General features: G+C 42.9%; 1 protein-coding gene across 1 annotated transcript; it reads right to left on the bottom strand.

The window, feature by feature from the left end:
- Positions 1 to 437: 437 nt before the first annotated feature.
- On the bottom strand, positions 438 to 27,362 carry LOC122435838 (norrin cystine knot growth factor NDP). Its single transcript, XM_043459925.1, has 3 exons — positions 26,954 to 27,362; positions 11,697 to 12,077; positions 438 to 1,718 (listed from the first exon to the last, which is right to left on the bottom strand). Exons 2-3 carry the CDS (start codon positions 11,868 to 11,870, stop codon positions 1,491 to 1,493), a joined length of 402 nt encoding a protein of 133 aa, XP_043315860.1. The 5' UTR covers positions 11,871 to 12,077; positions 26,954 to 27,362; the 3' UTR covers positions 438 to 1,490.
- Between the last annotated feature and the right edge of the window lie 244 nt (positions 27,363 to 27,606).

The raw sequence follows: 27,606 nt of genomic DNA, 5'->3' as shown, positions 1-27,606 counted from the left end.
AAACTGAGTTGCCAGCCTGGGTTAGTGTTGAGATGCTTAAAGTGGACACAGCACTATGCCAGCACCCTGAGTATTCTTGCAATGCTCCTAAGTACCGTTGGCCCTGGATGAATGGGCACAGAATGGCACAGAAACCATTGTCTGTGAACTATTTGTTCTCCTTCTGGTTCTTCAGACTTCATTTATGGATACTTATTTTCTTCTGAGAATAGTGCCTAAGAGATGCACCAGATTTTGTGCCCATTCAATAAGCTAGATTCTGAGACTAAAAGCCACATTTCATAAGCCCCCACTACCCTAGTACATTGATTTTCAAACAAATGCCCCCACCCAGTATCTTCTGAAACCCTATCTCCCTCTATTTCTGGATCCCCCTCACACACCATAGGGGATGCGTCCTAGTAGTTGAGTAGGAAAAAACAATCCTTACACCGTCATGATTTTGAAGATACTCTCTTTTTATTTCAAAACATGGGAATAACTCCAATTTTGAGCCTCAAGGACCAAAATCTATTTGAACCAAATATTAAGAAGGTGAGCCAGGCCACCATTTTTGGCAGCAAGCTTCCCATGGACAAGTGGATATGAGAGAATGATGCCCACGACATGGCTAAAGCTATAGCACACCCACAAAGATATTTGTACTTGGTTGTCTAATTTGCATGCATGAGTATAGAGCATTTTCCATGCCACTAGTACATATATGCCTTTTTCAAAGTCAGTGCAGGATCCATATTTGTGCAGGTCTTTAAAAGTCTGCTCTCTTACTACACGTTACCATAATTTATCTGAGAGAGCTTCAAGGTGACAAATTCTTTATGCCACTTTTGCTTTCCCAAAGTCACTTCTGAATAATAATGATGGTTATCACGAGTTCCAGCATCACATAGGAGAATCTGCTTGTTAGTGATTTTAACATCAGTTAGCTGGCTATGAATGAACCTGGCTAAACATATCCACATGCTTGGTGCCCGGAATTTGAAATTGGTAATATTTAGCAGCAAGGGCAACCTTAGACCCAATGATGAGACTTCAAAAAAAAAAAAAAAAAAAAAAAAACAGAGGATGTCCCAGAAAGAATTGGGCTCTCCTGCTTTCCAAAGCAAATGCTTCCATCATTAATACCAAAACTGTGACAGCCTGACCCACTCTTGCCTGGGAGCCCACTTTTTCCACCAATGCTGAATTGTTGGAAGCCCAGATGCCATTCAGCACCAAAGGGGGAAATGCCCGAATCTGAAAAGGAACCAAAAGAAATTGTACCAAGGAAAGGAGATGGGAATGGAAAACAAGTTCCCAGAGTATCTCTGTCAACAAGCATGTAGACTCTTTATTACTAGAATATGCAGAATCCCAGAATCCCGTGGGAATTGCTACATTTTTTTTTTTTTTTGCCTTAACTCTTCCCTTGCCAGTCCTTCCCTGGCTGGTTGAACTGCCTCAGCAAGAGGGAGGGTCTGTCCCATCCAGAAGCCATTCAACAGCAGGCCTCAGGAGCTGCACTCCTCACAGTGACAGGAGAGGATGTACCGGTAGGTAGCCGTGAGTCGCATGCCCCCTGAGCAGCGCAGCCGCAGTGCCTTCAGCTTGGACGTCTGGGGCCGGCAGCAGTGACAGGAGGAGCGGAAGGGCTGCTTGAGGACAGTGCTGAAGGAGACCAAGGGCTCAGACCGTGACGCCTGGCTGCAGTGTCCCTCACACCGGGCCAGGAGTACCATCTGGGGAGAGAAAAGAAGTGGTTACCCCACGTGCGTGCATGCTAAGTCGCTTCCATCATGTCAGACTCTTTGCGACTCTATGGACTATAGCATGCCAGGCTCCTCTGTCCATGGGATTCTCCAGGCAAGAATACTGGAGTGGATTGCCATGCCCTCCTGCAGGAGATCTTCCGGACCCAGGGATTGAACCTGCATCTCTTATGTCTCCTGCATTGGCAGGCAGGTTCTTTACCGCTAGTGCCACCTGGCAATCCCAGTTACCCACGGGGAAGCCAAAATCTTAGCCAAGTCCCAAAGCATCCTTTAAAAGGCCCTAACACTGCTGGCTGGATGAGTTCCTGCTGGAAGAGACCAGTGTAAAAATATTTACACACCTGCTTTTATGTCCACAGTTTAGCACTCTTATCATTATGGCTTTAAAAGTTATAACACAAGATCTTTACATTAAGGACTTGGGGGAAAGATTCATTCAAAACAAAGCCTGATATATACATGCTTTTTGCTTCATTTTAAATACATTAATTTTTAAAAGATCCTCATTGTTTTTCATCTGGTGGTAAAATGCTAGTGCAACTTCTCATCAAAATAAAGTTTACCACAGATATAAATGAATTTTCCCAATTGAAACTGGCCTTTCAGCTGCTATTCAATGAAATTTCCCAACCTAAGTGAAAAAGAATCTGTATCTGTCATTATACACGAAAATATAAAGTATGATGGCATCACCTGTGGTTGTTGTTCAATTGCTAAGTCATGTCTGACTCTATGAGACCCCATGGACTACAGCACGCCAGGCCTCCCTGTCCCTCACTATCTCCCAGGGTTTGCCCAGGTTCAGGTCCATTGAATTGGTGATGCTATCCAACCATCTCTACATTGCTGCAAATTTGCTTCTAAAATGTCAACACTCAGGCCCCATCTCAGGCCAAGTGAATGTAAATCCTCTGGAGTCGAGCCCAGACTTTCATGGTTTTCCAAGCTCTTTAGGTGATTCTGAAGGTGTGCTGGGGGTTTAGTACCACTGGACACAGCCCACCACCATGATGTGCAAATAAAAACCAAAGAATAAAAGAAATTTCTGCTGACAGGTGGTAGTTTACCATTGGCTCCATGCCAGTTCCATCAGTCTTAAAATGTAGAACGTCATTCCAAATTGCAATCAGGGGTAAATAAAGAACGACTACAGAAAAAGAAAAGAAATTTGCTATCTACAGGAAATTACTAAAGAAAAAAGAATATGGTTTCTGAAGAAGAAAAAGAATAACCTAATGATGCTTAGGAAGAACTATTCTGGGCACTACAACTTGAAACAAGAGAGTGAAATAGAAACAGGGGATGTTTTGAGACCTGGAATCACACTTCTGGGCATATATGCTGAAGGAGACTAAGATTATGTGCAATTGCGTTTTCAGAGTCATTTAAGGCAGATATTAGGATGCATTCATTCTGACCATCTCCATTTCCAAAGGTAGGCTAGGGCGATAATAAAGCTTAGGTTTAAGTAGCAGAGGCTGTGTGTTCTTTATGAAAGTGAAAGTGTTAGTCACTCAGTTGTGTCTGACTCTTTGTGACCCCATGGACTGTAGCCCACCAGGCTCCTCTGTCCATGGAATTTACCAGGCAGGGATACCGGAGTGGGTTGCCATGCCCTTCTCCAAGGGATCTTCCCTACCCAGGGATCGAACCTGGGTCTCCCACATTGCAGGCAGATTCTTTACCATTTGAGCTACCTGGGAAGCCCTATGTTCTTTTTTTTTTTTTTTTTTCTTTTTTTTTTTATTAGTTGGAGGCTAATTACTTTACAATATTATAGTGGTTTTTGTCATACATTGACATGAATCAGCCATGGATTTACATGTATTCCCCATCCCGATCCCCCCTCCCACCTCCCTCTCTACCGGATCCCTCTGGGTCTTCCCATTGCACCAGGCCCAAGCACTTGTCTCATGCATCCAACCTGGGCTGGTGATCTGTTTCACCATAGAGGGGCTCTTAATGTGTCTTTAGTAAACAGACCCTTTAAGAATTTGATGCAAGCTACCAAAGTTTTCCGGCAAACAGTGGATATAAGCACAAACCTTATATTTTTGCATACAGATTAAAAGGATGGAGCAGAGACTCATTTATGTGTACCATACATAAATGGTATCCTGGGAGTGGCAGTCATAGTGGGAGTAGGGTGGGTAGCTTGATTCATTAAGCTATAGAACATTATATATTGAGGCACAGAAGGTGGTGGAAACCTGAGATTATTGGTCTATGTTTATGTGGAAGGGTCTTGCTTGGTGAATTTCATATTAAGTGATGGAAAAAAAGTTTCCCTATACTTCCAGAACCCACAAGAACATAAAAAGTGGAACTATTCAAATGAAAGATTAAACGGTCCATAAATATGCATGAAACTACTTGACATTTATCTCATGGTATTTTAAGAATTAGCAGTTATTATTGAAAACTCATCAGTTATTATCTCTAATATCATCCTATAGGACAGAATTTAATGCCCAAGAATTAAAAGAAGGAAATGGCCTGCCCATCTTTCCAAAAGGAAAAGATGACTTCTGGTAATTAGAACTCATTAACATCAATATCTGAAAAGATGCTGGGGTGAATTCAATAATCTCTTAGCAACCAACAAGAGAATATGAAACTAGCAGGGTTTGGTGAAGGGTGTGTTGGACTAGACCTACTGATTTATTTTCTCCGAAAGGTCACAGAGGCAGGGAAAAAATGGCAGCTGTAAGTCATTTTGATTGTACTAAAGCTTCGATTCTACCCTGCCTGCTCTTCACATTGACAGGGAAAGCAGACATAATCTGAAACTGGTTTTGAGAGACTATGCCACAAGTCTATATCACACATGCCAGTTATTGGTGCCCACTCCATCCATCTAATGAGAGAAAGAATTCAAGGTCTTCCCAGTCTCTTCTCACCCTTGATAGTACATGGGAATAGTTCCTTCACATCTCACTTTGGAGTAATGTTAAAATTGCTCATCTCTAATGTGGATCATCTATTAGGCAAATGAAGAGTTCTTCAAAGGATCACCTCCACAAATGGAGTCTTTCGAGATTCAGTTTCAGTCTGGATGGATAGAGCTAAGCTGTGCCAGCAGACTTCATTCAGAAGGGCAAAGACATATGGTGTGTCATATCCAAATGAGACATGGAGATGTAAGAGAGGCTGGTTCCATCCCTGGATCAGGAAGATTCCCCTGGAGAAGGAAATGGCAATTTGCTCCAGTTTTCTTGACTAGAAAATCCCGTGGACAGAAGAACCCATGGAGTCCCAAGGAATTGGACACCACTGAGCATGCACACACCACCAATGATGGCAGCTAACATTTATCGAGTGCTTACAACATGTTATTTCATTTAATTCTCATAACAATCTTCTGTGAAAGGTACTATTATTATCTGTATCATTATTACAGATGAGGAGACTGAGGCTTTAGCGAGTTTAAATAAATTCCCCAGACTCACCTATCCGGTAAAAGGCAGAGCTGAAATCAAATCCAGATCTGTCTAAAACTAAACCCCTAGTCTAAGGCACTGTAATATCATGCCTCCTAATATTAAGATGCTTTCCTGAGGCATGAGCCAACCCACCCCTTACTCTTATCTACTTTGACCTGCCTACGATATGGAGTCCTAACCATATAACCACACAAGTCTGACCTTTTTCTTATGTACAGGCTTCTTGGGACCCATCATCACTACCTCCAATCTTAAGCACAGCTGAATCTTCTAAGAACGATGGCAGTCCTAAATAATATCTCCTCCACTGTCAAGTCTCTCGCCCAGCTCCATTCCCCAGTGATTCAAGGACTCCCACAACCTCCCAGCAATTCATTGGATGATACCACACACCCTCTAACTGGTCACCAATCCATCCTTCAGTTCAATAGACCTTTGACACCTTCAAGCATCAGTTTACCTGCCAAAACACATTGGTCCCCAGCTTATGCTCAAGCACATTCCTCATACATGGGTGACCTGGCTGTATTTTATTAATTCCTCTGCATTTTGCAGTGCACTTAACTACTCTTAATGGAAACCATACACATTGCTCCATTATCAAATCAAGAAATGAACATTTTTGGACAAAGAAACCACATGGAGCTGCACCCCTATAGGAGTGGGTTCAATAGGTGGTTATTGCTCATACAAACTTCTATTGATTTTTCACAGCTTGCGGTGGGAGGGGGATGTTTTTGTGTGTGTGTGTGACAGGTACATAGTATCTGCTTTTGGTCAGGTTCAATTTTTGCTCTCTTATGGCTTGATGCTAGGAAGTTAGGCAACTTCTCCAGCAGCCTCATTGTATCTCCCCAACCTTGGAATCACTTGGCTCTAGCTGGATGTGAAATCTAGTTCCTTTTAACACAAACAGAGCTGCTGGGTTCAGAGTATTTGCTCAAGGATAGACTTTTTCATGTTCTAATCTGATTTCCATGTGCTGAGGCTAAGAGCAACAGAAGGTCCTTGGGTAGTTATAAAAGAATAATAATGATGATGATATATAACATGTATTGAGCATTTACTAGGCTCCAGGCACTGTGCCAAGCCCTTCACAGGCAACTTAATACTTAACAACCATTTCAAAAGGTAAACTCTCCCCACTTTACAAATTAAGAAATTCAAAGGCAGAGGATAAGTCATCTGCCTGAAGTCACACAGCTGTACAATGGAGGGCCAAGATTCTGAACCAAGACCCCGTGATTCCTGAGCTCTCTCTCCTAACTGCGGTGCTATACTGTCAGGGCATAAAAGTCAGCCTTTCAAGCTCTCGAGTTTCTAGCATAAGATGCTAGTTGGTCATGAACAAGTTCAGGCTACATTGTGAGGGTTGCAGCCAGCTGTGATTCCTGGGTCCAACCCAAGGATTGCAGTCAGATACCTCAGGCTCCCACTCTCTCTGGTGACCTACCACAGTTCTTAGATAGTTATGTCTTTTGCTGCAATACACAAGCGTCTTCTGAGTGGAAGAAAACCCAAACACAGATGGTTTTCATCACCCCTGTTGAAAGACTCACCCTCTCCAAAGCCACTTTCTTTTCCCGTCATGTGGAGACCCCATGAATTCCTGGTGCAGGTCATGGTCTCCATCATTATTAGAATAAAGACCCACCTGTTCCATCCTTCACTATCAGAATAGGGTTTTGGCTATTTTAGCTCAATTGAGTGAGAAAAATTGTTTGCGTTTTCTCAGCAGTGAACATCCCTTATTCCGTGGCACCCCTTGAAGCATCCCGCTTTCTCCTCAGGAACGTGACTCACCTCTGCTTCTCCCCTTCCTCACCTCACCAGCATCATTGATAAATGACTATTCAGCTCATCTCCAGAGACCAAGGGCAACCTCCGAAGGGTCCATGCCAGGTTTAGAGCATCCACAAAATAGCATCCAGGGGGAGGAAGTAGTTGTGGGTGGTGGGGTGAGCTCTCATAGGGCAGGTGGAAACTTGGTGAATTCCAGCTAGAACCTGGTCCCTTCTCTCCGGTTATAGCTCAAACTGACATGAAGAGACTTCTGCACACCAAATGCTTCCTTTTCCTCTCTCCCCGCTTTAATTGTAAGCATGATGAGGGCAAAAATGTAGCCTGTGTTTTCTTTTAACTTTTGTGCCTCAACTACCCACCACAGTATAAATTTGTTCCTTTTTTAAAAAAAAAAAATCAAGCCATATCCATCCAGTAGGCAATTGTGTTATAAACTCAATATCCCCCATTCCCCTCATTTCTCCTACCACGTGGTGGGCTTCATGGGCAGCACTAGGAAATGGCTCAGGGATCCTAATTGCCCCTTCTCAAGCTTGAGGCTCAGCCTGGGCATCACAGATCCCCTTTCCTTAGGGAATTGCCCCAGGCTTTGTCCCCTGAATCCTCCTCCTTCTTCCCCTTTGGCCGCTGCCTGCTTGCTCCTGTGGCCCTTAAGAGTTCACACAACCATCCGCCCTTCTTCCCCACTCCTGGCTTGGGGCCGCCATCTCCTGTTCCTCACCCAGCTCAGACTTCACAGCCCTGTCCTGTGGACTCACTTTCCCAGCCTTGATTCCTGAACACCTCTCTCTGGCCCGAATCCAGAACACACCCTTCCAAGCCCTCCTTCCTCCACTCGCCTGAGAAGGGAGGTCAGATGGCTCGATCCGTTCCCTTGTGACTTTGATCCTCCCTTTCAGCACCCAGTACAGTGGCTTACATTTACTTTGCCCCTCTATGCGCTTCCCCACCCCCACCAGGTCTCCGCGTTTAACAAGAACTGCAGTGAGCTTCATCTTCCTAATCCTTTAAGGCTGTAGGAGATCCCGATACTTATTGAGGTTTCAGCGGTGACTGAAATAGAAAAATGAGTCTAAACACCTGTCCAGTTTAAAACTTCATCAAGATCACACTATCATTTATTAATGGCTATAAAATGCCAGATATTAAGCTGGATGCATTACAAATATTACCACCAATACCCAGACCCATACCTTTTGGAAGACAGCATTAGCTTCACATAGGAAGAAATTGAGGCACCAAAGAATGCTTTCACTTGCCCCTAAGTCACCCTTAGTGGATGTGAAGCTGGAATTTTACAAACTAGGGAGCTAGAATTTAAAACCAGGTCTCTCTCACTTCAAAGCCTGGGATGCCTCAGTTCCCTTGAAGATTCCCCAGATAACTCATTTCCACTAACCTCTGACCCCTTACTTGTTTGCTCAACCACCTTTACTAAAAATTCCAGGGAAGATTGTCAATGAAGCTGCCACTCCCTGAATCTTTTGCAGCAAATCTTAGAAGGTGTTACTGAAAGTCAGCAGGCGTATCATAACCTGTGGCCACACTGACCTCCATCGTGGACCATGGTGGCTGGTCCTTTCTGCTTGACTCCGTCAGCCCTTTCCAAAATTGCAAGAGAAAGGTGACAGGCCTCCGGGGCTGGCCAGCTGCAAGTTCAGAGTGAGGGGAAACAGCCTCATGGAAGGCTCCCAGAAAAGCTTTCCCTACTATTTTTATTTTTCTACAGATATTGTTGAGTGTAAATCATTATTTTCAGCAGACCAAAAGTTGAACCTAGACTTCTAAATACCAGCTCCCACTTGCAGCAACATGGATGGATCTAGAGATTACCTTACTAAGTGAAGTAAATCAGAAAGAAAAAGACAAATACCATGTGATATCATTTATATGTGCAATCTAAAATACGGTATCAATCAGCATATCTACAAAATAGAAACAGACTCAGATATAGAGAACAGATTTGTGATTGCCAAGGGGGAGAAGGGGTGGGGAGAGAAAGAATGGGAGTTTGGCATTAACAGAGGCAAACTATTATATATAGAACAGATAAACAACAAAGTCCTACTGTATAGCACAGGGAACTATATTCAATATCCTGTGACAAACCATAATGGAAAAGAATATGAACAAGAATATATATATATATCTCAATATGTATGTAAAACTGAGTCACTTTTCTGTACAGAAGAAAATAACACAGCAATGTAAATCAGCTATACTTCAATAAATTTTTTTAAATAATAAAAAAAAATAGTGGCTCTTACATTCTATTTGCATCCCTCCAAAACAGGAAGAGCCAGATGAAAAACGAATGAATCGAATGAAAGATGAATTGATAGATGAACACTCCAAGGCAGACATTGCCAATCCTGAGCTAACTGACATTGACCAATCTACTTAATACTTCTTTCAGGTTTCAGCTTTCCTTACCAGTAAAATGGGATGATAAAGCCTTCCATCACAGGTTTGTCAGCAATGATTAGATCATAGAGTATGAGGTGCCTGACACATTTTAAAATTTTAAGCAAATGTTCTTTCTTCCCTGAGCATGCATCAAAAAGCTCCCCTTTATCTGTCTTCCAAAGACCAGACACCAGATAAACTATCCTGAGTCTGTGAGAATTAAGACTTATAGAATATCTCAAAATGAAAAGCAATTTTTATTCCTGGATACATAGAGAAAATTTAATCCAGAGAAGGTCTGAGTAGTTGAGATTCTGCCAGGCATACTTTATGGCCAAAGAAGCAAGGTTTATAATTGCAAGCACCATTTACATAAAACTATTGCTATATTAGGGATAGTTTGTTATGTTTGAAAACAGATTGTTCCCATGAAATTACAAACATTTTTCTACAATCACAATTTTGCGCTATTTATCATGGTATTCTGGAAGAAACAGAGGTGAACAAAGGTGGACTGAAGTCTGTTTCTAGGACTCATGCTCAAGCACCATGAGTTTGTTGGGTTTGAGTTAAGGCTATCTCTTCTTTGACCTTTCCTTAACTAATGTAATAATTGCTAAGCCACTCCACCATCATTTCACCAAATCTCAGCTTGTTCTTTAGTTTTTAGAAATGCTTCAATTTTCCTGTTCTTTCCTATCATCGAGTGAACACTTTCTTTGAAATAATTTTATTTCCTTTCTTTTTAACTTATTTTTGGCCTCATCTTGCAGCACGTGGGATCTTTTAATGCCCCCACCAGGGATCAAACTTGTGCCCCTTGCAGTCAGAGTGCAGAGTCTTAACCACTGGGCCATCACGGAAGTCCCTGATTTTGTTTTCTTTTTTAAAAAGAATCATGATTATAGAGGACAACTCAGGAGAGAGAGAAATCATCCATGGAATAAGAAACACAAAGTACTAGTGCTCTCTGTAGGGGGAGTGGAGGAGAAATGAGTAATTGCTCTAGTCCATCTCACCTCAGGCCTACAGCTTCTCAGCAATCACAGCTGTGAGAACATGTCCTATTGTTTTTTCTCAATTTGTTTTATAATCTTTCCTAAGAAGGAATTGCAGGCTTGCAAAATTTCAAGTTTATCTATTTACTACTTTTTTTTTTTTAAGTTCAACAAGTACAAATAAGAAGCTTTGGTTGAAGTGAGTTAATCCAAATTCTGATCTCTCTAAACTAAAACAAGCCATCATCACTGAGCTATACTCAGAGACGCTATGGAAATTTTAGCAGGAGACAGAAGTCGTAATGTTTTTAAATGGAGAGGAGAGCCATTAACTTATATGGTCTCAATTTTAGTGGTTGATATTACCAAAACTTCTTAATTATACTGGTAATTAAAAAAATGCATGCCATATGAGAATATTTAAGTGGTTTTAGTCTCAGGGTTGGAAATGAAAATCTCTGAGGTTGGGCTAAACAAATTCTTATTTACCAAATGTGGGCAAATTTCATTCATGTGACTGGGGGCAGTGACAGTTGTGAAAAGTCTCCTTCTGAGTCTATTTTTTCCCTACTGTGTGCCTCCCTTCTGGGTGGTCCATGTGGCTGGCCACTCTTGGCGATGTTTAAGCATGGTATTACTTCATACGCTCCATCTCAACACTGACATCATTTTTGCCCATGCAAAAAAAAAAAAAATATATATATATATGTATATAAAACCTGCACCAAACAAGAATGACTTGTATAATCAAGGTAAAATAATACCTTATCAAAAGGCCATTTTTCTTTTGAATTCATTTTAACATAAACACGTCAGTAAGAGAAAGGCATGGACCTGGAAACTATTTGAAGAGCCCACCAAGAAGTATGTTCCAATGCACAATCATATTGACTGTATTCCCTTCCTCTTCATTGCTGGTGGAGATAGGAGTTAGGATAACATGTAGACACTGTTTTTCTTTCTTGAACAAGGATACCACTGCTCATCAATTTCACAGCCAAGGATAAAACATACCCCTCCCACCTTGAGCCTAGCATCAACTTAATTGTGGAAGCTTCCAGCCTTTCTTATTGACTTTGAGTAGTCTGAATAGAGTGAAGGTAGCTGGGTATGCACATGGTCAGTTAGGCAGCTTTGTTGACAACAAACAGTTGAAAGCATGGTGGGAAACCCTAAAAGCATGATTCTGCAGCAATCCCTGTGGGTCAGCCATATAGTTCCCCATCTCTTGTTATAATAGGCCTTCTCTCCTGTTTCTGGGAGTAAGGATACTCTCACAGAGATCTTGGTCTTACCTTGGAGCTACACTTGTACAGCGGGTGACTGATAGAATCAACATAGTGGTGCCTCATGCAGCGTCGAGGATCAGAGTCCATCATGAATGAGCTCTCTGTTTTGCTGTCTGTATCTCCCATTAGCGCCAACAGGGAGAGCATAGAAAAGGATGCAGCTAGTACATGATTTCTCATTGTTGTAAGGGAAAACTTCTCAAGAAGAACAGCAGAGGGAGGCAGAGGACTAAAAATTGGAAATGCCTTCACCTCCTAGGCTCCAGTTCCTTTCAAAGAAAGGGCAGGATCTGGTTGGAGCTTTCTGCTTGTCATTGTCCTTTGTATGCCGGAGTTTCGTCTTACTCTTTGCACTTGCGGTCCATCATCACTGTATCTGCTGCACAACTGTAATGAGAGCAGAAATTATTTTCCCCAGAAACAGTTACCCAGAAAAACTAATGGAAACCTGGAGGTATTGAGTCGAATTTTTTCCATGCCATTTATGAGTTGAGAATATTGGTTTCTAGAGTGTCATACTCATAAGCTGTCAGCCATTTCATACGGCTTCCCCCATAGCTTATGGTATATATTTAAAATCATTTGAAGGTGGACACAATGGTTTAATGAAAGTACATGTTGACTCTGGTCACTGGAGTCCATGTTCCAAGGAACAAGGATAGTTTGAACCCATAGTCAAGATTAACTATGTGGTTCTGGCCATAGCATAACTCAGTTGGGTGGTCTCATTCTTACTCCTGGCTGGTGGGGGCAAGAGGGGTCTATTTAGTATCTCTGTACGCTTCGATGTCCATGTCAGCTTCCAGGGCTAGAGAGGAGGCAGGTCAGCAGTAACAAACACAGGGCATGTCCCACGGGAAGGAAGCACATTTTCCATGTCCAAGTCTAACCCACCCATCCACCTAGTTTTCCACTTCTGGACTCTGGGCTCATCCTGTTTTTGTGTGAAGCTCTGTGCCACCCAGCATCAATGATAAGCTGCATCGGAAATACACATTATGCTAACTGCTCTCCAGTGTGGTTAAGGCAACACATGTATAGTTGCCAACAGACTCACACATTTCTGAAGAGCCTTTGTAGCCCAAGCACATGGTATAATTTGAAAAAGTAAGTGGTTGTTGAAGCAGAGACTTGTCATTAAAGTGGGATCATGCCATACCTGAAATTTGCCTCATTTTTTAAAGCATATACCTCTTGGACAAAGGACTCCGGTCCATAGTCTGCTCAAATCACCTCAGTAACCCCACCCTCAAGGCATGGCCAGCATTATCACACCAGAAGACAGAGAGCATCAAAAATATTTTCAACCATTTAGGAAAATTGGAGGACTTGACATTACATCAAAAACAAAAGGAACACAATAATTAAAGCTTCAGAGAAGCTTTCAAAGGTATTTCAGATAAAAGTTTGAATATTTTGCTTTGTAGTACAACATTTTTTTAACCTTCCTACTCACGAACAGTCTGAATAAACATGGCAAAGTATTGATAAGATGAAGTTTTAGTCCATATAAGTTGGTTACTCTTGCTCTAACAGAGTGGCCCCAGACCCCCTTAACCTCAGTTTAGCTGTCTTGTGAGTGTGGGACGGTGGAATCCCAGGTGGAAAAGGGTATGTGACAGAGGGCTATTTCAGAGTGGAGCATCCTTGACAATGGCAAAACTTGTGCACGTGTATTTCAGGGAAGCCCTATAAATTGCAGGAAGGGCAGGGAACAGTAATGAGGGGACTCACCTGGATTCTAGCGCTGCCATTCATTAGCTGGGGATCATGTACAGGATCATTTGAACTGTTTCAGTCCTGGTTTCCTCATCTACATAGGAGTTGGGGGAAATGGCATCTGCAGCCCCCTCTTGATCAAAAATGCCAACATTTTAGATACTTATGGATTCATTTGCCCCCATCTTCATATGTAGAGAATAATCCTAAAGTTCAGGACACCATATTTGCATGCAACTTTGCACCACTTTCCTTTATGTGCATGCTAATGGTAACATCTCACCAAAATTGATCAAACCTGAACCTAAAGCTCCAAATCAGCAAAAGATACAGAAGAGCATTTTTGCTTTCTTTTCAGCTGCATATTCTAGGTTTTCCTCTGCATGTTACACTGAAAGTCAGCAAGACTTCAGCTCAAAGAGCCAGAGCTTTCTTCAGTTCCATGTCAAGAGGCTGAGGTATTACTGACCATTTCCTGAGTTTCAATATAACTATATTTTCCCAAGTGGTTATCTGTCTCTTTGAAGCCTTAATTAGTCTCAGAAAGAGAATTTATTGGACTTCTCCTTTCACCACTCTGGTCTACAGATATTTCCCCCAGGAATCAATGGCAAAGGGATGAAGGGGAAAAGCAGACATTCCAGTCCTGACCTTCCCTTTCCACTGCCAACTTCTTTTCAGAGCCATGGCCAGGAGGTATGGTTAAATGAGCAAAGCAAATGAAAGAAAAGCATGCATAGCATGATGGTAAAAACAAGCGACGACATCGACAACAAAATCCTATAAAATTGTGTGTATGCATGGTGGTATGTGTTGGCATTTACATTTATTCCACAGAAAAGGAACTATAACAGGTCCTTAAATATAGAAGATGGGCACCCTCACTTATATAAGAGAAATGAAAATTAAAGTACTTTGAGATACTTTGTTCAACCAGTCATATTTATAAAAATCCCAAAGTCTAATTATGTATTCTATTGGCAAGGCTATGGGAAAACAAGCCTATTTTGGAGACAGTACAGTAAAAATTGGTGCAAATTCTATAGAAGCCAATTTGGCAATATTTGTTAAGCCAAAAATGTATATAATTTAGACCAGCAATTTCACTTTGGAGAACTCTCCTACATGTGAGATCACACAAGCATATGGTTATTCACTACAGCATTGGTTGTCATAGCATAAAACTGGAAACGGCACAAAATTTCCATTAGTAGGGGGCTGGTTAAATACAACATTCATACAATCAAATACTATGTACCTCTATAAAGAGGAATGCAGAAACTCTACTGATTTGTGTTAAAACAAAGAGGGATAAGAATATATATTTATGTTAATTTGTATTTACATAGAGAAGCTCTGAAAGGATACTCAAGAAACTATACAGTTAGTTACGTGTGGAGTTGGAGGACAGGCCTGGGAAAAAGACTTTTTGCTATATATCTTTTTTTAAATTTGTAGATGTCTGAACTTGCAAATATATTACCTATCCAAAATTTCATTTAAAAAATAATACTTTCTCTTTTCAAATCAAACCTTGGCTTAGAAATAGTAATGAAGTTAATGGATGTTTGATGTTTGTGCCACTTTGAGTGTTTTAATAATATTAAACTTTTGTTCCTTAGAAGCATGGGAAGACATGCTAGTCTCAGTCAAGTAGGTTTCCCAGTGGACCAGTTTGTTCTTGTGCACTACTGCCACCTAGTAGTAACATTCTGAATTGCAAGCATAGTTAATTTTTTTTTCCCAAAAGGTGAATAAAATAATTTTGTAAGCAAATGTTATGACATTTATACTGATAAAGAGCTAGTTAAAGTCATACAAAATGTAACTCTATTATTTGATTTTCTCTTTAAAGATAATAAGCTGAGCTGAGAACTAGTAATAAAGTATAAAAGAATGACAGAAGAAATATTGCTTCACCATTAATAAGAAATAGATGTTTTCATTTCAACACTCTCATAAAGCATGATACTTTTTGTTCAGTTGTTATATTAAACTCTGACATGAGAATGCAAGCAACAGTGTAAATATGCCACAGAACTCACAGAACCCTTGGAGTGTGAAAGTCTAATCCTTGCAACAGAACACTGGGATTTATGCCTTGTGTTCAAATTGAATGAACAAACACTGCTGTGTTGAAGAAGAAGTAAGCAGAATGCTCAAGAAAAGAGTGATTCTAATTAAGTCAAGTTGCCTTAACATTGTGTTGGTCTGGATGTGCACAGATGAGGGTGTACAGGGTGCTCTGGGAAGCACTCGCAAAGAGGAAAATCAGGAATGAAGGAGATATACATCACTCGAGATGAGATTCCCCCTTTGATGGCAGCCTAGGGGTATCTATGTCTGTCTTGTAGGAGCCTCTGTTATTTTTCTCAAAATTAAATTAATTCTAACTTACTTTAATTTTATTAAAGCCATGTAGCATAAAAATCAAGTGCTGCCAATGAAGACTTAGAACCTCAGCCCAGCCAGTGATGGATTGAGTGAGAAAGTGACTATCTCATTGAACTCAGTAGACCTGGGTTGCTCTGTGCTCCGGATACAGTCTCTGAGACATGAACTTGGCCGATATACAGAGCCCACATTCTAATAGCTCCAATGTGGAGCCTCTGCCGGCAGGAGAGGCACGTAGGCTGGCGTGCCCGACTTTGGAGCTACCCTCCAAATGATACCAGTGGAAAAGAACAACTGGTGCCCAGATTTCCCCACCTGTCACCCTCAGCGAAATAATATAGCAGAGCTTACAGTGGGCCCAGCCTCCTGGGTGAGAGATGGTGTTGTATCCACAGATCAACTCACTCTTGGGCTGACCTTCTCCCTGGCAAAGGATAAAGTGCTGGTTTCACACAAGTTATTCCAGCAATCGGCTAAGACAAGTGGCATGTGCCTAGTGGCCTTATTCTTGCCCTGCTTGCCAGACAAGGGAGGGTGGTACTCAGCATCCATATTTCCCCCCTGGACTGTTTTTCAGTATAATACATGCAGGTTTTACCTCCTGCAGCTTCTTTCTACAAATACACATTTAACACATATTCACACTGAACAGATACTATGAGTCTCCTTTTGCTCTAGCAGATGAGACTTAAGGGTCAGGAAGAAAAATAGGTCCTATTCTAGTTCCTTCTTCCAGCTCACTGCATCCACAAGCAAAGAGTCTTGGCCTGTAGTCTTTCTGGGTAATCTTTTCGGACATGCTGATGAACTCGCTTAACATCTAATTCATATGCAACATTCATTGCATCATTCCTAAGAAGATCAAGTTAAGCAGATGAAATCTAATGACTTTGGAATGATGTCAGTGTGCCAGATGGAATTATTCGATGTTTACTATCACTTAAAACAATCATCTCAGGCATGAGTAAGGTAAAGATGGCGGAACACAGAGCCTCTCTCAAAGGAATTGCACACACACACAAAATTAGAGATTTAAAAGTGGAAGAAAGCTTGCCACTAGATAACACTTCACATTGGAATTAGAAAAACAAAAACTCAAAGTCTCATCAGAGAGTGTGAAGTGCTAAGTAGCCCCTTCCCAGGAACTCAAAGAATTCCAATTGGATCTAGTCAACGAGATGCTTTGGAGAATAAGTCAGATGCTCTTCCCAAGGCACTTAATTTATAAACTGTAAACAGCAGGCTGGATTTTATAAAGCATCCCATGTGCTCAATGAATGGTTTTTTATATTATTCCTATCCGACAGGACATCAGTAGCAATGAAGAGGTCAAGCCTGGGCTCATTCAAAGGCAGCCCTCCAGCCTGCCCGCCCCAGGTATCTCCAAGGAGGGGCAGCCGCAAGGTCAGTGGGGAGGGAGCAGTTCCCGCCCCTGGCATCTCAAGCATGGTGTCTGTTCTACACCTAGAGGTGGCAGAGCATGGGAGGCAATGCTTGCCCCCACAGAGTCATCTTAGGAGAAAGATGACATCCTTGGGATTAAACAACAGCTCTCTAGTCTTGGAGATCCTCTTTTCTTCCAGCCTGCATTACAAGGTGTGCTCAGTCGCTCAGTCATGTCCAACTCTCTGTGACTCCTGCACCGCATCCCACCACATTCCTCTGTCCATGGGATTTCCCAGGCAAGAATACTGGAGTGGGTTGCCATTTCCTTCTCCAGGCAGACATGGCCAAACTCAGGGGTGATGGTGAGGAAGAAAAGAGATAGAACAAGCAAAAGGGAACAAGAAATAGAGCCCAAGAAGGAAACAATAAATCAAAGGCTAAGATAAAGAGGAATGTGAAAAAGAAGGACTGGGAATAGAAGTAATTTCTGACCAACTATCAAGTGGCGCCACCTGTGTGTGTGTTCTTGGATGGAATAGTTTTACTGTCTGGGGCAGGACTGGTGTGGGAGGACTGGACCTAGAACCTGACTGAAACTTCAAATCCTGATTTTTCAGGAAATCCAGAGGAACCACTCACTGTGATCCAAACTCCCACCTATCTACAGTTTTCATCTCTTCCTCCCCAAACCTATTTCTAGCCTGTGTCCTACAACCCAGTGTCTTACATTCATTTATCAGAAATATTAGATAACTATTCTACAACCTTCTGAAACCCGAAGGGCAGTCTACTGTTGTCTGCTCTGGCAGAAGGAAGGCTATGTTGAAGAGCTGAAAACTCTGAGCCCTACCTACTATCCTGTCACTGGCTGTGTAATCTTGAGCAAGTCAGTTGCTTTCTCTGGGACTCAGTTTTCTCATCCACAAAAAGAACAGATTGGTCTAGATATTTCTATGGTTCTATCTGTTTCTAACATTCTCTGACTCTACCCAAGCTTCTCAGAGTACATGTCTGCTTTGGGGCTACATGGTCCCCAAAGAAATAATACAGAAAAAGTTCTTTTCTTACTCAAGAAACTAATGATCACAGAAAAGTCCAAAAAATTTCTAATGTGGAGCCTAAGCCAAAATTTGAAGGTCAAACTATAAGAATTTGACTCTTGATGAGGCCATATTGGTGCCCAGAAATAAAAATAGCCCTTAATAATCAGTTGACTTGGTGTTTGAATGTACTATGATTTATAAATTAATAACATGTTGTTAATAATAGGAAGCAGTTAATGAAGATACTTAACCAGTTCTTATTTCTCTTAAAGCTGTCCTAAAATTTGAAGTGTTTCTTTCTAGTCTTCACCAAATGAGGAGAAGAGAAAGACTAATAGTAGTCAATCATAGTAAAATTAAACTTCTTTCAATTGAGGATGTTGATGATACAGGCTGAGTTCAACCTTCTTACACCTTTCCTATAAATGACCCTTATTCCTAATGGATTGAACCACAGATCTTCATGCCCTAGTGGGGCCATTTGTGATGCTCTGGTTCGGGATAGAAGAGGAAGATTGGTTAGAAGAACTTTCTTTTATGCAAATGTGTTCAAGAGCAAGGCACTCTGCTTGGTAAAGCATCTATGGAAACATTGTGCTAGGGTTGCTGAAGCTCTAGGTTGGGCATTAGTTAGTGTTAGTCACTGAGTCATGTCCAACTCTTTGGGACCTCATGGACTGTAGCCTGCCAGGCTCCTCTGTGCATGGGATTCTCCAGACAAGAATACTGGAGTGAGTAGCCATTCCCTTCTCCAGGGAATCTTCCCCACCCAGCGATCAAACCCAGGTCTCCTGGATTCCAGGCAGATTCTTTTACCATCTGAGCCACCAGGGAAGCCCTTCCTGGCTGGGAGTTGTACTAAAAGAGTTGTCCATTGAGTATGGGTTTTGGATCCTACGCTGGGCTTCTGTAGTCTTCTATAGTTTCTATACAAAGACTCGTTCTGAGTTCTTAACGGTTGACATAACTGACTTTTAGAGGACAAAGCTTGCATAAATTGGAAGTGACCAAGTCTGATTACCCATGTGTCAAGAAGTAGGATACAGTTGAAGGCTTCTCCTCTGGAGGTTTGGATTATTTCTGTAAATCCACTCCACTAAAAGCTGTGACTGATATGGTGATGAGCTATCAGAAAAGGTATAGGGGTGGCCTTTTTGCAGTGCCGAAAATCAACAGTAGCCCTAAAGATGGAGCCCGCTTCCATTCTTTCATCAATAATAGGGAGAAAGGAAGCCACAAAAGAAGTAACAGGAGAGATGGAGAAAGCATAATTTTTATGTTTCAAATCTGTCACTGCCCTTTCAGTGATTTCAGATAGCAAAATTCTAGAAGGGGATGGTTTCCTTCATTTCACCCACTCTCTCCCAGGAAGGGGCTTTCACATGAGGACTGAGACATACTCCACCACTCAGCTTGTGTAAGACCCTTTGGAAGGAAGTTCTGAGAGGAGTTCTGAGATACCCAGCACAGGGCACTCTGTCTCATCAAAATGTGAATGTGCACTCTCCCTGTAGAAAAGAAAAGGTTCCCAGGTGTTCTGGGGACCCCTGTGCTGATGTAATTTGATACTTGCTCTGCCACTCGACCACTGGCTGTGCTATGGCCTCAGGAGAAGAGGGATAATCAATGTTAGCTCAGGGTATAAGCTCCTGTTCACCCTGGAGCCAAATGAGTATGTTGGCGTTTCTTCAAAGTGTCCAGCAAAGCATTTCCAAAGCTGCATTTGCATCTCCTCACCCACAACAGCATTCTGGAATGGTGGGTAGTGATCTCACCTAACAGCTGTAGAGCCCTTAGTTAGAAATTGGGCATAAACAATAGAGCAACTCAGTATTTCCATTCCCCATCCAATTTGCCTTTTCTGCCTAGTGATGGGACTTGAATACTGAATCCCCCTCCTGTGGCAATCTGGAAGCAACACTTGCAGACAAAGATTCATGTCAAAGGGGCAAGGTTAAAGCCCAGAGAACTCTACTCAGTATTCTGTAATAAACTATATGAGAGAAGAATCTGAAAAAGAATGGATACACACACACACACATGTGAAAGTGAAAGTGTAGTCACTCAGTCGTGTCCAAATCTTTGCGGCCCCATGGACTGTAGCCCGTCAGGCTCCTCCTCCATGGGATTTTCCAGGCAAGAACACTGGAGTGGGTAGCCATTTCCTTCTCCAGGGGATCTTTCTAACCCAAGGATCAAACCCAGGTCTCCTGCATTGCCAACAGATTCTTTACCATCTGAGCCACCAGGGAAGCCAGCCCCCACCACATACACACGTAAAACTAATTCACTTTGCTCTTCACCTGAAACTAACACAACATTGTAAATCAACTATACTCCAATACCAATTTCTTCAAAGTGAAAAACAAACAAAACATAAGTCAATCACATAAAAATGTGTTTCCCAGGACTTCCCTGATGGTCCAGTGACTAAGACTCTGTGCTCCCAATGCAGGGTGCCAGGGTTTGATCCCTGGTCAGGGAACCAGATCCCACATGCTGCAACTAAAGATCCTGCATGCCACAACTAAGACTCCTGTGCAGCCAAATAAATAAATAAATAAATATTGAAAATGTGTTTCCCTCTATCACTAATCGCTCTGAACTTATTGGCCTTTTGGTTTTCTGCTTGTGTTTTGCTTTGCTTAAACCACACACACTTTGGTTATGTCTCTTGATTGCCAGCCCCCATGTGACACTTCTATTCTGCTGCCTTTAGATTTCAAACTTCAAAAGAAAAATTCTAATTCTGAAAAGAAGTCATTTCCCGTAACTAGGAGGAAGTCACAGAAATGTATCAAGCCCTTAAATACTGCCTTGAGCATTAAAAAAAAATTGACCTTGATTAAGAATTGAATTTCTTTGACTCATCAAATCCATATTAGGAATGTGTGTGCCTACATCATTTTACTTAGATTTAAGCAAGGGGAATTTTTTTTTCACCTGAAGAGTTGACTTCTTTTTCTAATGACAAGTAAAGAAGGCAACTTCAGAGTTCAAGTCCCTATTCCTGGCAGGGGATAGGTGAAATTAAGGGAAGCTTCCCTTTCTGAAATTATGCTGTCTTAAAATCTCCAGTAGCAGATTTTGAGCATCAAAAATAATCCTTTCTCCTTCTTTTTTTTAACTTCTCCCGTGGCCTACTCTTTTCCTATCTTTATTCCCTATTGATGAAAGAATGAGAGGAGAATCCGTCTTTAGGGCTATTGGTGGGTGGCACAACAGAAGGGTCACCCCTGAGCATTTTCTGACAACTCATCAACTTTCTTGAATGTATTAACCTGTTGCCCTCTCATTTTTAAAGGATATGGCAATCAGTTGGATCATAGCTTAAAAGAAAAAGTTGGGATTGAGCCAGGCTTTGGAAGAGAGAACATGGTATGAAAAGATTCTTAGCTTTTGTAGAAAAAAACAAAGAAAAACATATCTACTGGAAACCTTAAAGAACTGAGTTTAAAGCTATAGACCATGTTCATGTACAGATTTGGACATGAGGGCAAAATGCACTCTGATTGGATGAATTCCTGATTCTAAGCACGAGGGATATATTGCCTCCTAAAGCTACCCATTCTTTGCATTTCTGAATCAGCAGTCTTTCTAACAAGAAGGTGGTTGTCCCAGACTGTGAACCCCCATCCAGGGAGTTACATTCTAATGACTGAAAATGGCTCTGGTAAGGGGGGAGGCGTGATTCTCAGCAGTATAGTCTCACCCATCAGACACTGAGACCCTCTGATGAGGAAGACAGGAAGGATGGATGGTACCAAGGAAAGTATTGCCAGACACACAAGAGAAAAGCTTTGCAGATGTGAGAGCAGCTTGCATCAGAAAGCATGCTATGGGACAATCTTCCTTAAAAACTCCAGTACGTGGGTGTGTGAATTTGCCACATGCAACCTGCGTGGCCAAGCCAGCACTCGCTGAAGCACCAGCTACTCCCACCCAGCTGCATATGCACTGGGCTTTCTGCAGGATTCCCCACCCTTTTTTTTTTTTTCTGGATGCCAACGTAGAAGTTTATGGTTGCTGATTTGAAGGGTGAGGAGTGGGTACTACCAGCTGGAATGTTGCCACTGGTAGGGGCAGACAGGAAAATAGGAAGGCTCTTAATGTCCTCCCAAAGAAAACCTTTGATGGACAAAAGAGTGGTTGTATTTTTACCCTCTCTCTTCATGCTGCCAGGCATCTTTAAATAGATTCTCTAGCCTAGGGACTTGTATGGAATAATTCATATTAAAACCCAAGAAGCGGCAACAGAGGGGAGTTGGTTCTTTCTTCTCCTTCTTTTCTTTTCCTTCTTTTTTTTTCCTTCTTGTCAAGCTAACAGGAAAAAAAAAGACTCATTTTAATTCAGCTGTGTTCAATTTTTCCTTTTGGGTCTTTTAATGAACTTTAGCTAATTCGGAAAAGACTACCAAAGCCCCCAGGAAAAGAAAAGGAATAGGAAGCTGCACTGTAGAGTGCTCCTTAATACCTTCTGGTCCTGAGGACATTAGTAGCATCTTTTAAGGATGCTGCACCTAGGGGGCTACACAGGCTCTTAAATGGGAATGCCTAATTGAGAAGTCCAGTCGTTCCATTTGCAACTCATAAACTGATCTGTTGTTCTGCTGTTTAAAGAGAGAAAAATAGAAGTCCTCCCCACCTCCACAGCCCCACGCATTTTTAGTTCAGCTCAACCCAGGAACCATTTCTCCCCTCTTTCACAAAACGGGTTTCCTAAAGACATTCAGCCCCACACTAGCCAAATTAAAAGTCCTGTCTGTCCTTTTTCCTTGGTAAGGGAAGGATGTGGGAAGGACAGAGCAAGGGGGCGGGTCCAGGTCCAAGGATCCAGGGAGCTTTGTTTCAAGTCACTTGTCTCTCTCCCTGAAACAGAGAATAACCACATTTCTCTTAATGTAGGCCGAAGTGCATTCAGGCGTTCCCATAGCACTCCCACCCCCGGCCCTTTGCTGGAGATGTGCGGGTCACTGTGATGGTATGCCGGTCCCTGCCAGCCCGGGTCACTCCAGCCCTTCTCTCAGACGCCTAAAGGGCAGCCTGAGCCATGAGGCTGCTCCTCTCTGCGAATGGGCTCGGGCTCAGGGTGCTCCAAAAAGACCCCCGATCCCATCAGCCCAGCAGAGCTGCTGCCAAGAATGACATCCTGGGAATACTATGGATATGGGGAGACCTCATGGGCTGTTGGCCTCGGATGGGACAGGACCCAGGCTGTCTGCTAAACAGACTGAGCAAAGAGCGAGCTCACAATGGAAGGAGCTCAGGCGAGGGGAATAGGGGGCGGGGTGGGAGTGGTGGAGAGCAAAAGCGAAGAAAAGCCACATGCCACCCAGGAAGATTCCAGGGAGGGCGGGAGGCGGTGGAGGAGGAAGGACTTGCAGGAAACTAGTACCCAGACATGGCACTGCCAGTCTAGCTGGATTCTTTTCTGAACTAGATTATGCGAAAGAAAGAGGGGAAATATATAGCCTGCCAGCTGTTCAAAGGCTTACAACCTTGCTTTTATTGTCCGGGTAAGTTGGTGAGGTGGGGCATCAGAGGAATTCCAAACATACCATCCCAGAGAAATTTTAATATGTTCCACAGTGTCATACACGAAGAGGAAATGACAGCTGATCACAGCCAGGGCAGGCTGCAGCAATCTGGGCCTTGGGGCTCACCCACCCTCCCATGGCCCAGCTTCCCTCCTCTCTCTGTCCTGCCACCTGCCGCCCCATCCCTCCTGCTCCCACTGGCTCAGCCAGGGGGCCTGGACAAAGTTGCCTTAGTTGACTGTCATGGGAAGAGGTGAGAATGAGCTTGAAGGCCGCTGGCCAAGAAGTTGAGGGCTGGCTAGGGTGAGTCAGCCCCCCTCCCCCCCTCACCCCAGGGAGTCAGAGGCATCTTAATCCAACCACAGGGGATTATCTGCTGATAAGGACCAAATCAAGGACTCTGGTGATGCTGCCTTCAGGGTCCCGCCCACCCCACCCCCAGGAACCTACTGGTGTCAGAAACAAAAGATCGGATTATTTGAAAGCAACATTGTTAGTGGCTCTGATGGAGACCTGGGTTTGGGCAAGCACTTCCAGCAACTTCTTCCCAGGGGCCTCTGGAATTTAGGCCAGGCCCAGAGGTCATTGGTTTCGATCCTGGGGGTGGGACAACTAAGTGGGGGGAGATACTGGCTACATCTTCCTCCGGGTGTGTTTCTAATTCAGTGATTCATCAAGCAGCCCTGATGTAAGCCACCGAGTAGGTGACTCATAGCCGTCCCTGATACAGACAGCACGTGGTCCTTTCCAAAGGGGGCTCAAGAGAGCCGAGAGAGGATAAACTGCCCTTTTGCCAGGCTTCTCCTAGCCAGGAGGGAAAGATCTGGGTTGTGCTAGCTGTGAGTGACGTGTCCCCAGGATCCGATGATAAAGGCCTAAGGGGAACCCCTTTATCATAAATAGAAAGAAAACCGACCAATATACGACCATCATTTCTAGTAAATCTGGGTACCAGAAGATATGTGAAATGGTTCTTTCTAACAAGAAACTCATTGACCAGTTTGCCCACTGGCCAAATCCATGTCAGTTCCAAAATCTAACTGGAAATAGCATAGAGACTGAGAATTAGGGCATGAGACAGTGTCTCATTCACCTTTGCATCCATCAGGACTGGCATAACATTAAAAGAATGATGGCATGAATAATTAACCAATAAGAAAAATAGGTCTTGAATTGTAAGTTCTCAAAATACAGTAAAAATTGCTGGCCACCACTGGTGGCTATAATTCTGAGAAATTCACCACATTTTTCAAGGGCCGAGGAAAATAAATGAGTTGGAAATTGTTAAATGTATTGAAAAATGATTTATTTTCCCCTTGACAGTGTCATTGGGACTCGAATTAAGATTGAAAACTCCACAGACATGTTTCCATCTGTGGCTGTCAGCTGATGGTACATGGTCATCTAGAAGGCTTCAGCCAGCTCTCCTTCTACCCGAACCCAACGTACGCGAAAGTAAACGGTGCAAAACATTGCATTTTGTGCTCAGACACTCACATATTGTAGTCTGAATAATAGTTTAAAAAGAATTGTTTTGATTTGGCTAAATGCTTTGTTAACAGCAGTAGTTTAAAATTGTATAGCAATAGATTCATGGTATCTTCTCAGACTTTCTCGAATAAATAATGACTCTCTCAAAGCTGTAAATTAGCTCATTCAAATGCCAGATTTTCATTCAACAATGCTTGTTCGCTTAGTTATTAGAGAAAATCACACGAGTTTCCCCAGAAAGTTTTCCTGCTCCACGATAAAGATTGGCCACTCGGATGCTAAAGTTTACTTTCAGAAGCCAGACAGATGAGAAGAAAATAGGCAGATATTTGCATTTGATCTAAACACACAACTGAGAAACATCCGGCAGTCCCCATGGTAGGTATTTGGTAGACACCTATGGCCAACTCTGCATTTTAGACATCTCTACATTTGCAAATGCACCTGGCATTTAATTTAGGTGTTGAAGCAGTTTGCCAATGCCAGCTCCTTGTAATTAAAAAACACTAGTATAAATGAAAAGAGACATGCTTCACAGCATTCGGATCTGCTATTCATGACAGTTTCCAAGCATAGAAGGAGGGACTCCCCTCTTGCCAAAGAGCTTCCTTTCCTGCGCCTGAATCTCAGCAGAGAAGGGAGGTTACCTTTTTTCAAGCAGGTTTATCTCAGCTCCTCCCTGACAATGAGCCTCAGTTACAGGGCGTTCAGAGTCATTAACATTCTGTACACAAACTTCCCGTCCCCCAAGAAAGAGTTATGCCCAGGCCTCCTACAGCCCAATTGTTCATTTAAAGAGAGAACTTGTGTTCAGGAGCTTGAAAGAACCCTCTGAATATTCCTCAGGTGTTTGTAGGAGTCATCCCTACATGACCTGGTCCCTGGGCTGGTGGGAGCATCCTTTCCCAGTTACTTGTTGGGCAAGGTAGCATCAGTGAAGCTGTAGAGACAAGCCGATCACTAAAAATAACCCTTTGCAATAAGGCCAAGGCAAACAACATGCATTTCCCCGGACTTTTTGCGGAATGCAAATCCTATAGTAAACCCATCCTCCTCTCTCCTTGGTGCTCCTGACCGCATCTATGGAAGTGAAGATCTTGCAAGTTGGGAGAAAGGTGCAAAGGAACCGGATTCCTGCAAAGCGTGACACAGAAAGGTAGAAATAAATGTTGCCTATTGTTTGAAGTCATTCTAAGCACTCCGGCAGAGCCCTGGCAGGAGATCAGCAGCATACATAAGTAGTAATAAAAGTAAACAGTGCGCTTTTAAACTCGCAGGCTTGCCCGCGTTCACAGTGCCCCATTGTAAGAGGGATGAGGGCGGCGGGGAAGATAACCGGGGCTTCAGGAATCCATGTCGGCGAGTAGCTGCTTCTCAGTCTCCTTTCACCGGGACAAATAGAAGAATCATTACAAAGTTCCATCTAACTACGCAGAGTCTGAAAATCCAATCCCTTTCAGTCCAACCAAAGGAGATTTTCCAGCCTCTCTTCCAGGCTCCCCTGCTCTGTCACCGACTTCAAAGACCCGTTCATTTACAAAACACAATGCTAGCGCGCTACAGATTAATGCAAATTCAATTAATGCAAATTTAAGTGGTATTTAAAGGTTGTCTCTTTGAGAGGAGGATGAAACGCTCGCTTTGGAAAGAAGTAATTTCCTAGGCAAGCCGTCAGCGCTGTTTTCCTGCTTACCTTGGGGGAAACGCAGAGCTCCTTTCTCCCCAGACTTTTCTGAGAGCTAGAAAGAGGTCGTGCTACTTCCAATTGCTTTTGTTCTTCTGTCCCTCTGTCACATGGCTTGCCTTTTATATTTGCAACACACAAAAGTTAGGACTGTTGTTTAAGCGACACAGAGAGAGAGAGAGAGAGGGAGAGAGAGAGGGAGAGAGAGAGAGAATGTCAAATGGAAAAGAGCCATTGCAGTCATATATCAATCAGGCGTGCGGCCGCAGCAGCGCACTAGCAAATGGGAATGCCAGGGAAATGTGAGGCGCCCGGTATCGGGGACTCGCCGCCTCTGCCCACCGCTCGGCTCCCTTCCACAGAGCATCTTACGATGGGAACCGCATAGGACTAACAAGGGCAAGGAAGTCCCCCCTCTCCGCCCCGCCCCACTTCTTCTTCTTCTTCTTTTTTTTTTTGTTTTGGAAATATTTAATAAGGGGCTACATAATATTCGGGATTTAATTCTTTGGCAAGCATGCGGCTGCCCTAAAGAGGTGGCGTCCGCAAGAAAGACACAGAAATACAGAGTGGCACTCTGCTTAACCATTCAGCAGCTGACCAGGATGAAGTTGAAATTCTCAGAAAGAGAGGAGAAACATGGGAATCCCAACTCCTTCTCA

This window comes from Cervus canadensis, chromosome X (genome assembly GCF_019320065.1).
Source record: "Cervus canadensis isolate Bull #8, Minnesota chromosome X, ASM1932006v1, whole genome shotgun sequence".
Taxonomy (NCBI): domain Eukaryota; kingdom Metazoa; phylum Chordata; class Mammalia; order Artiodactyla; family Cervidae; genus Cervus; species Cervus canadensis.
This window is presented reverse-complemented; position numbering and strand designations above follow the sequence as displayed.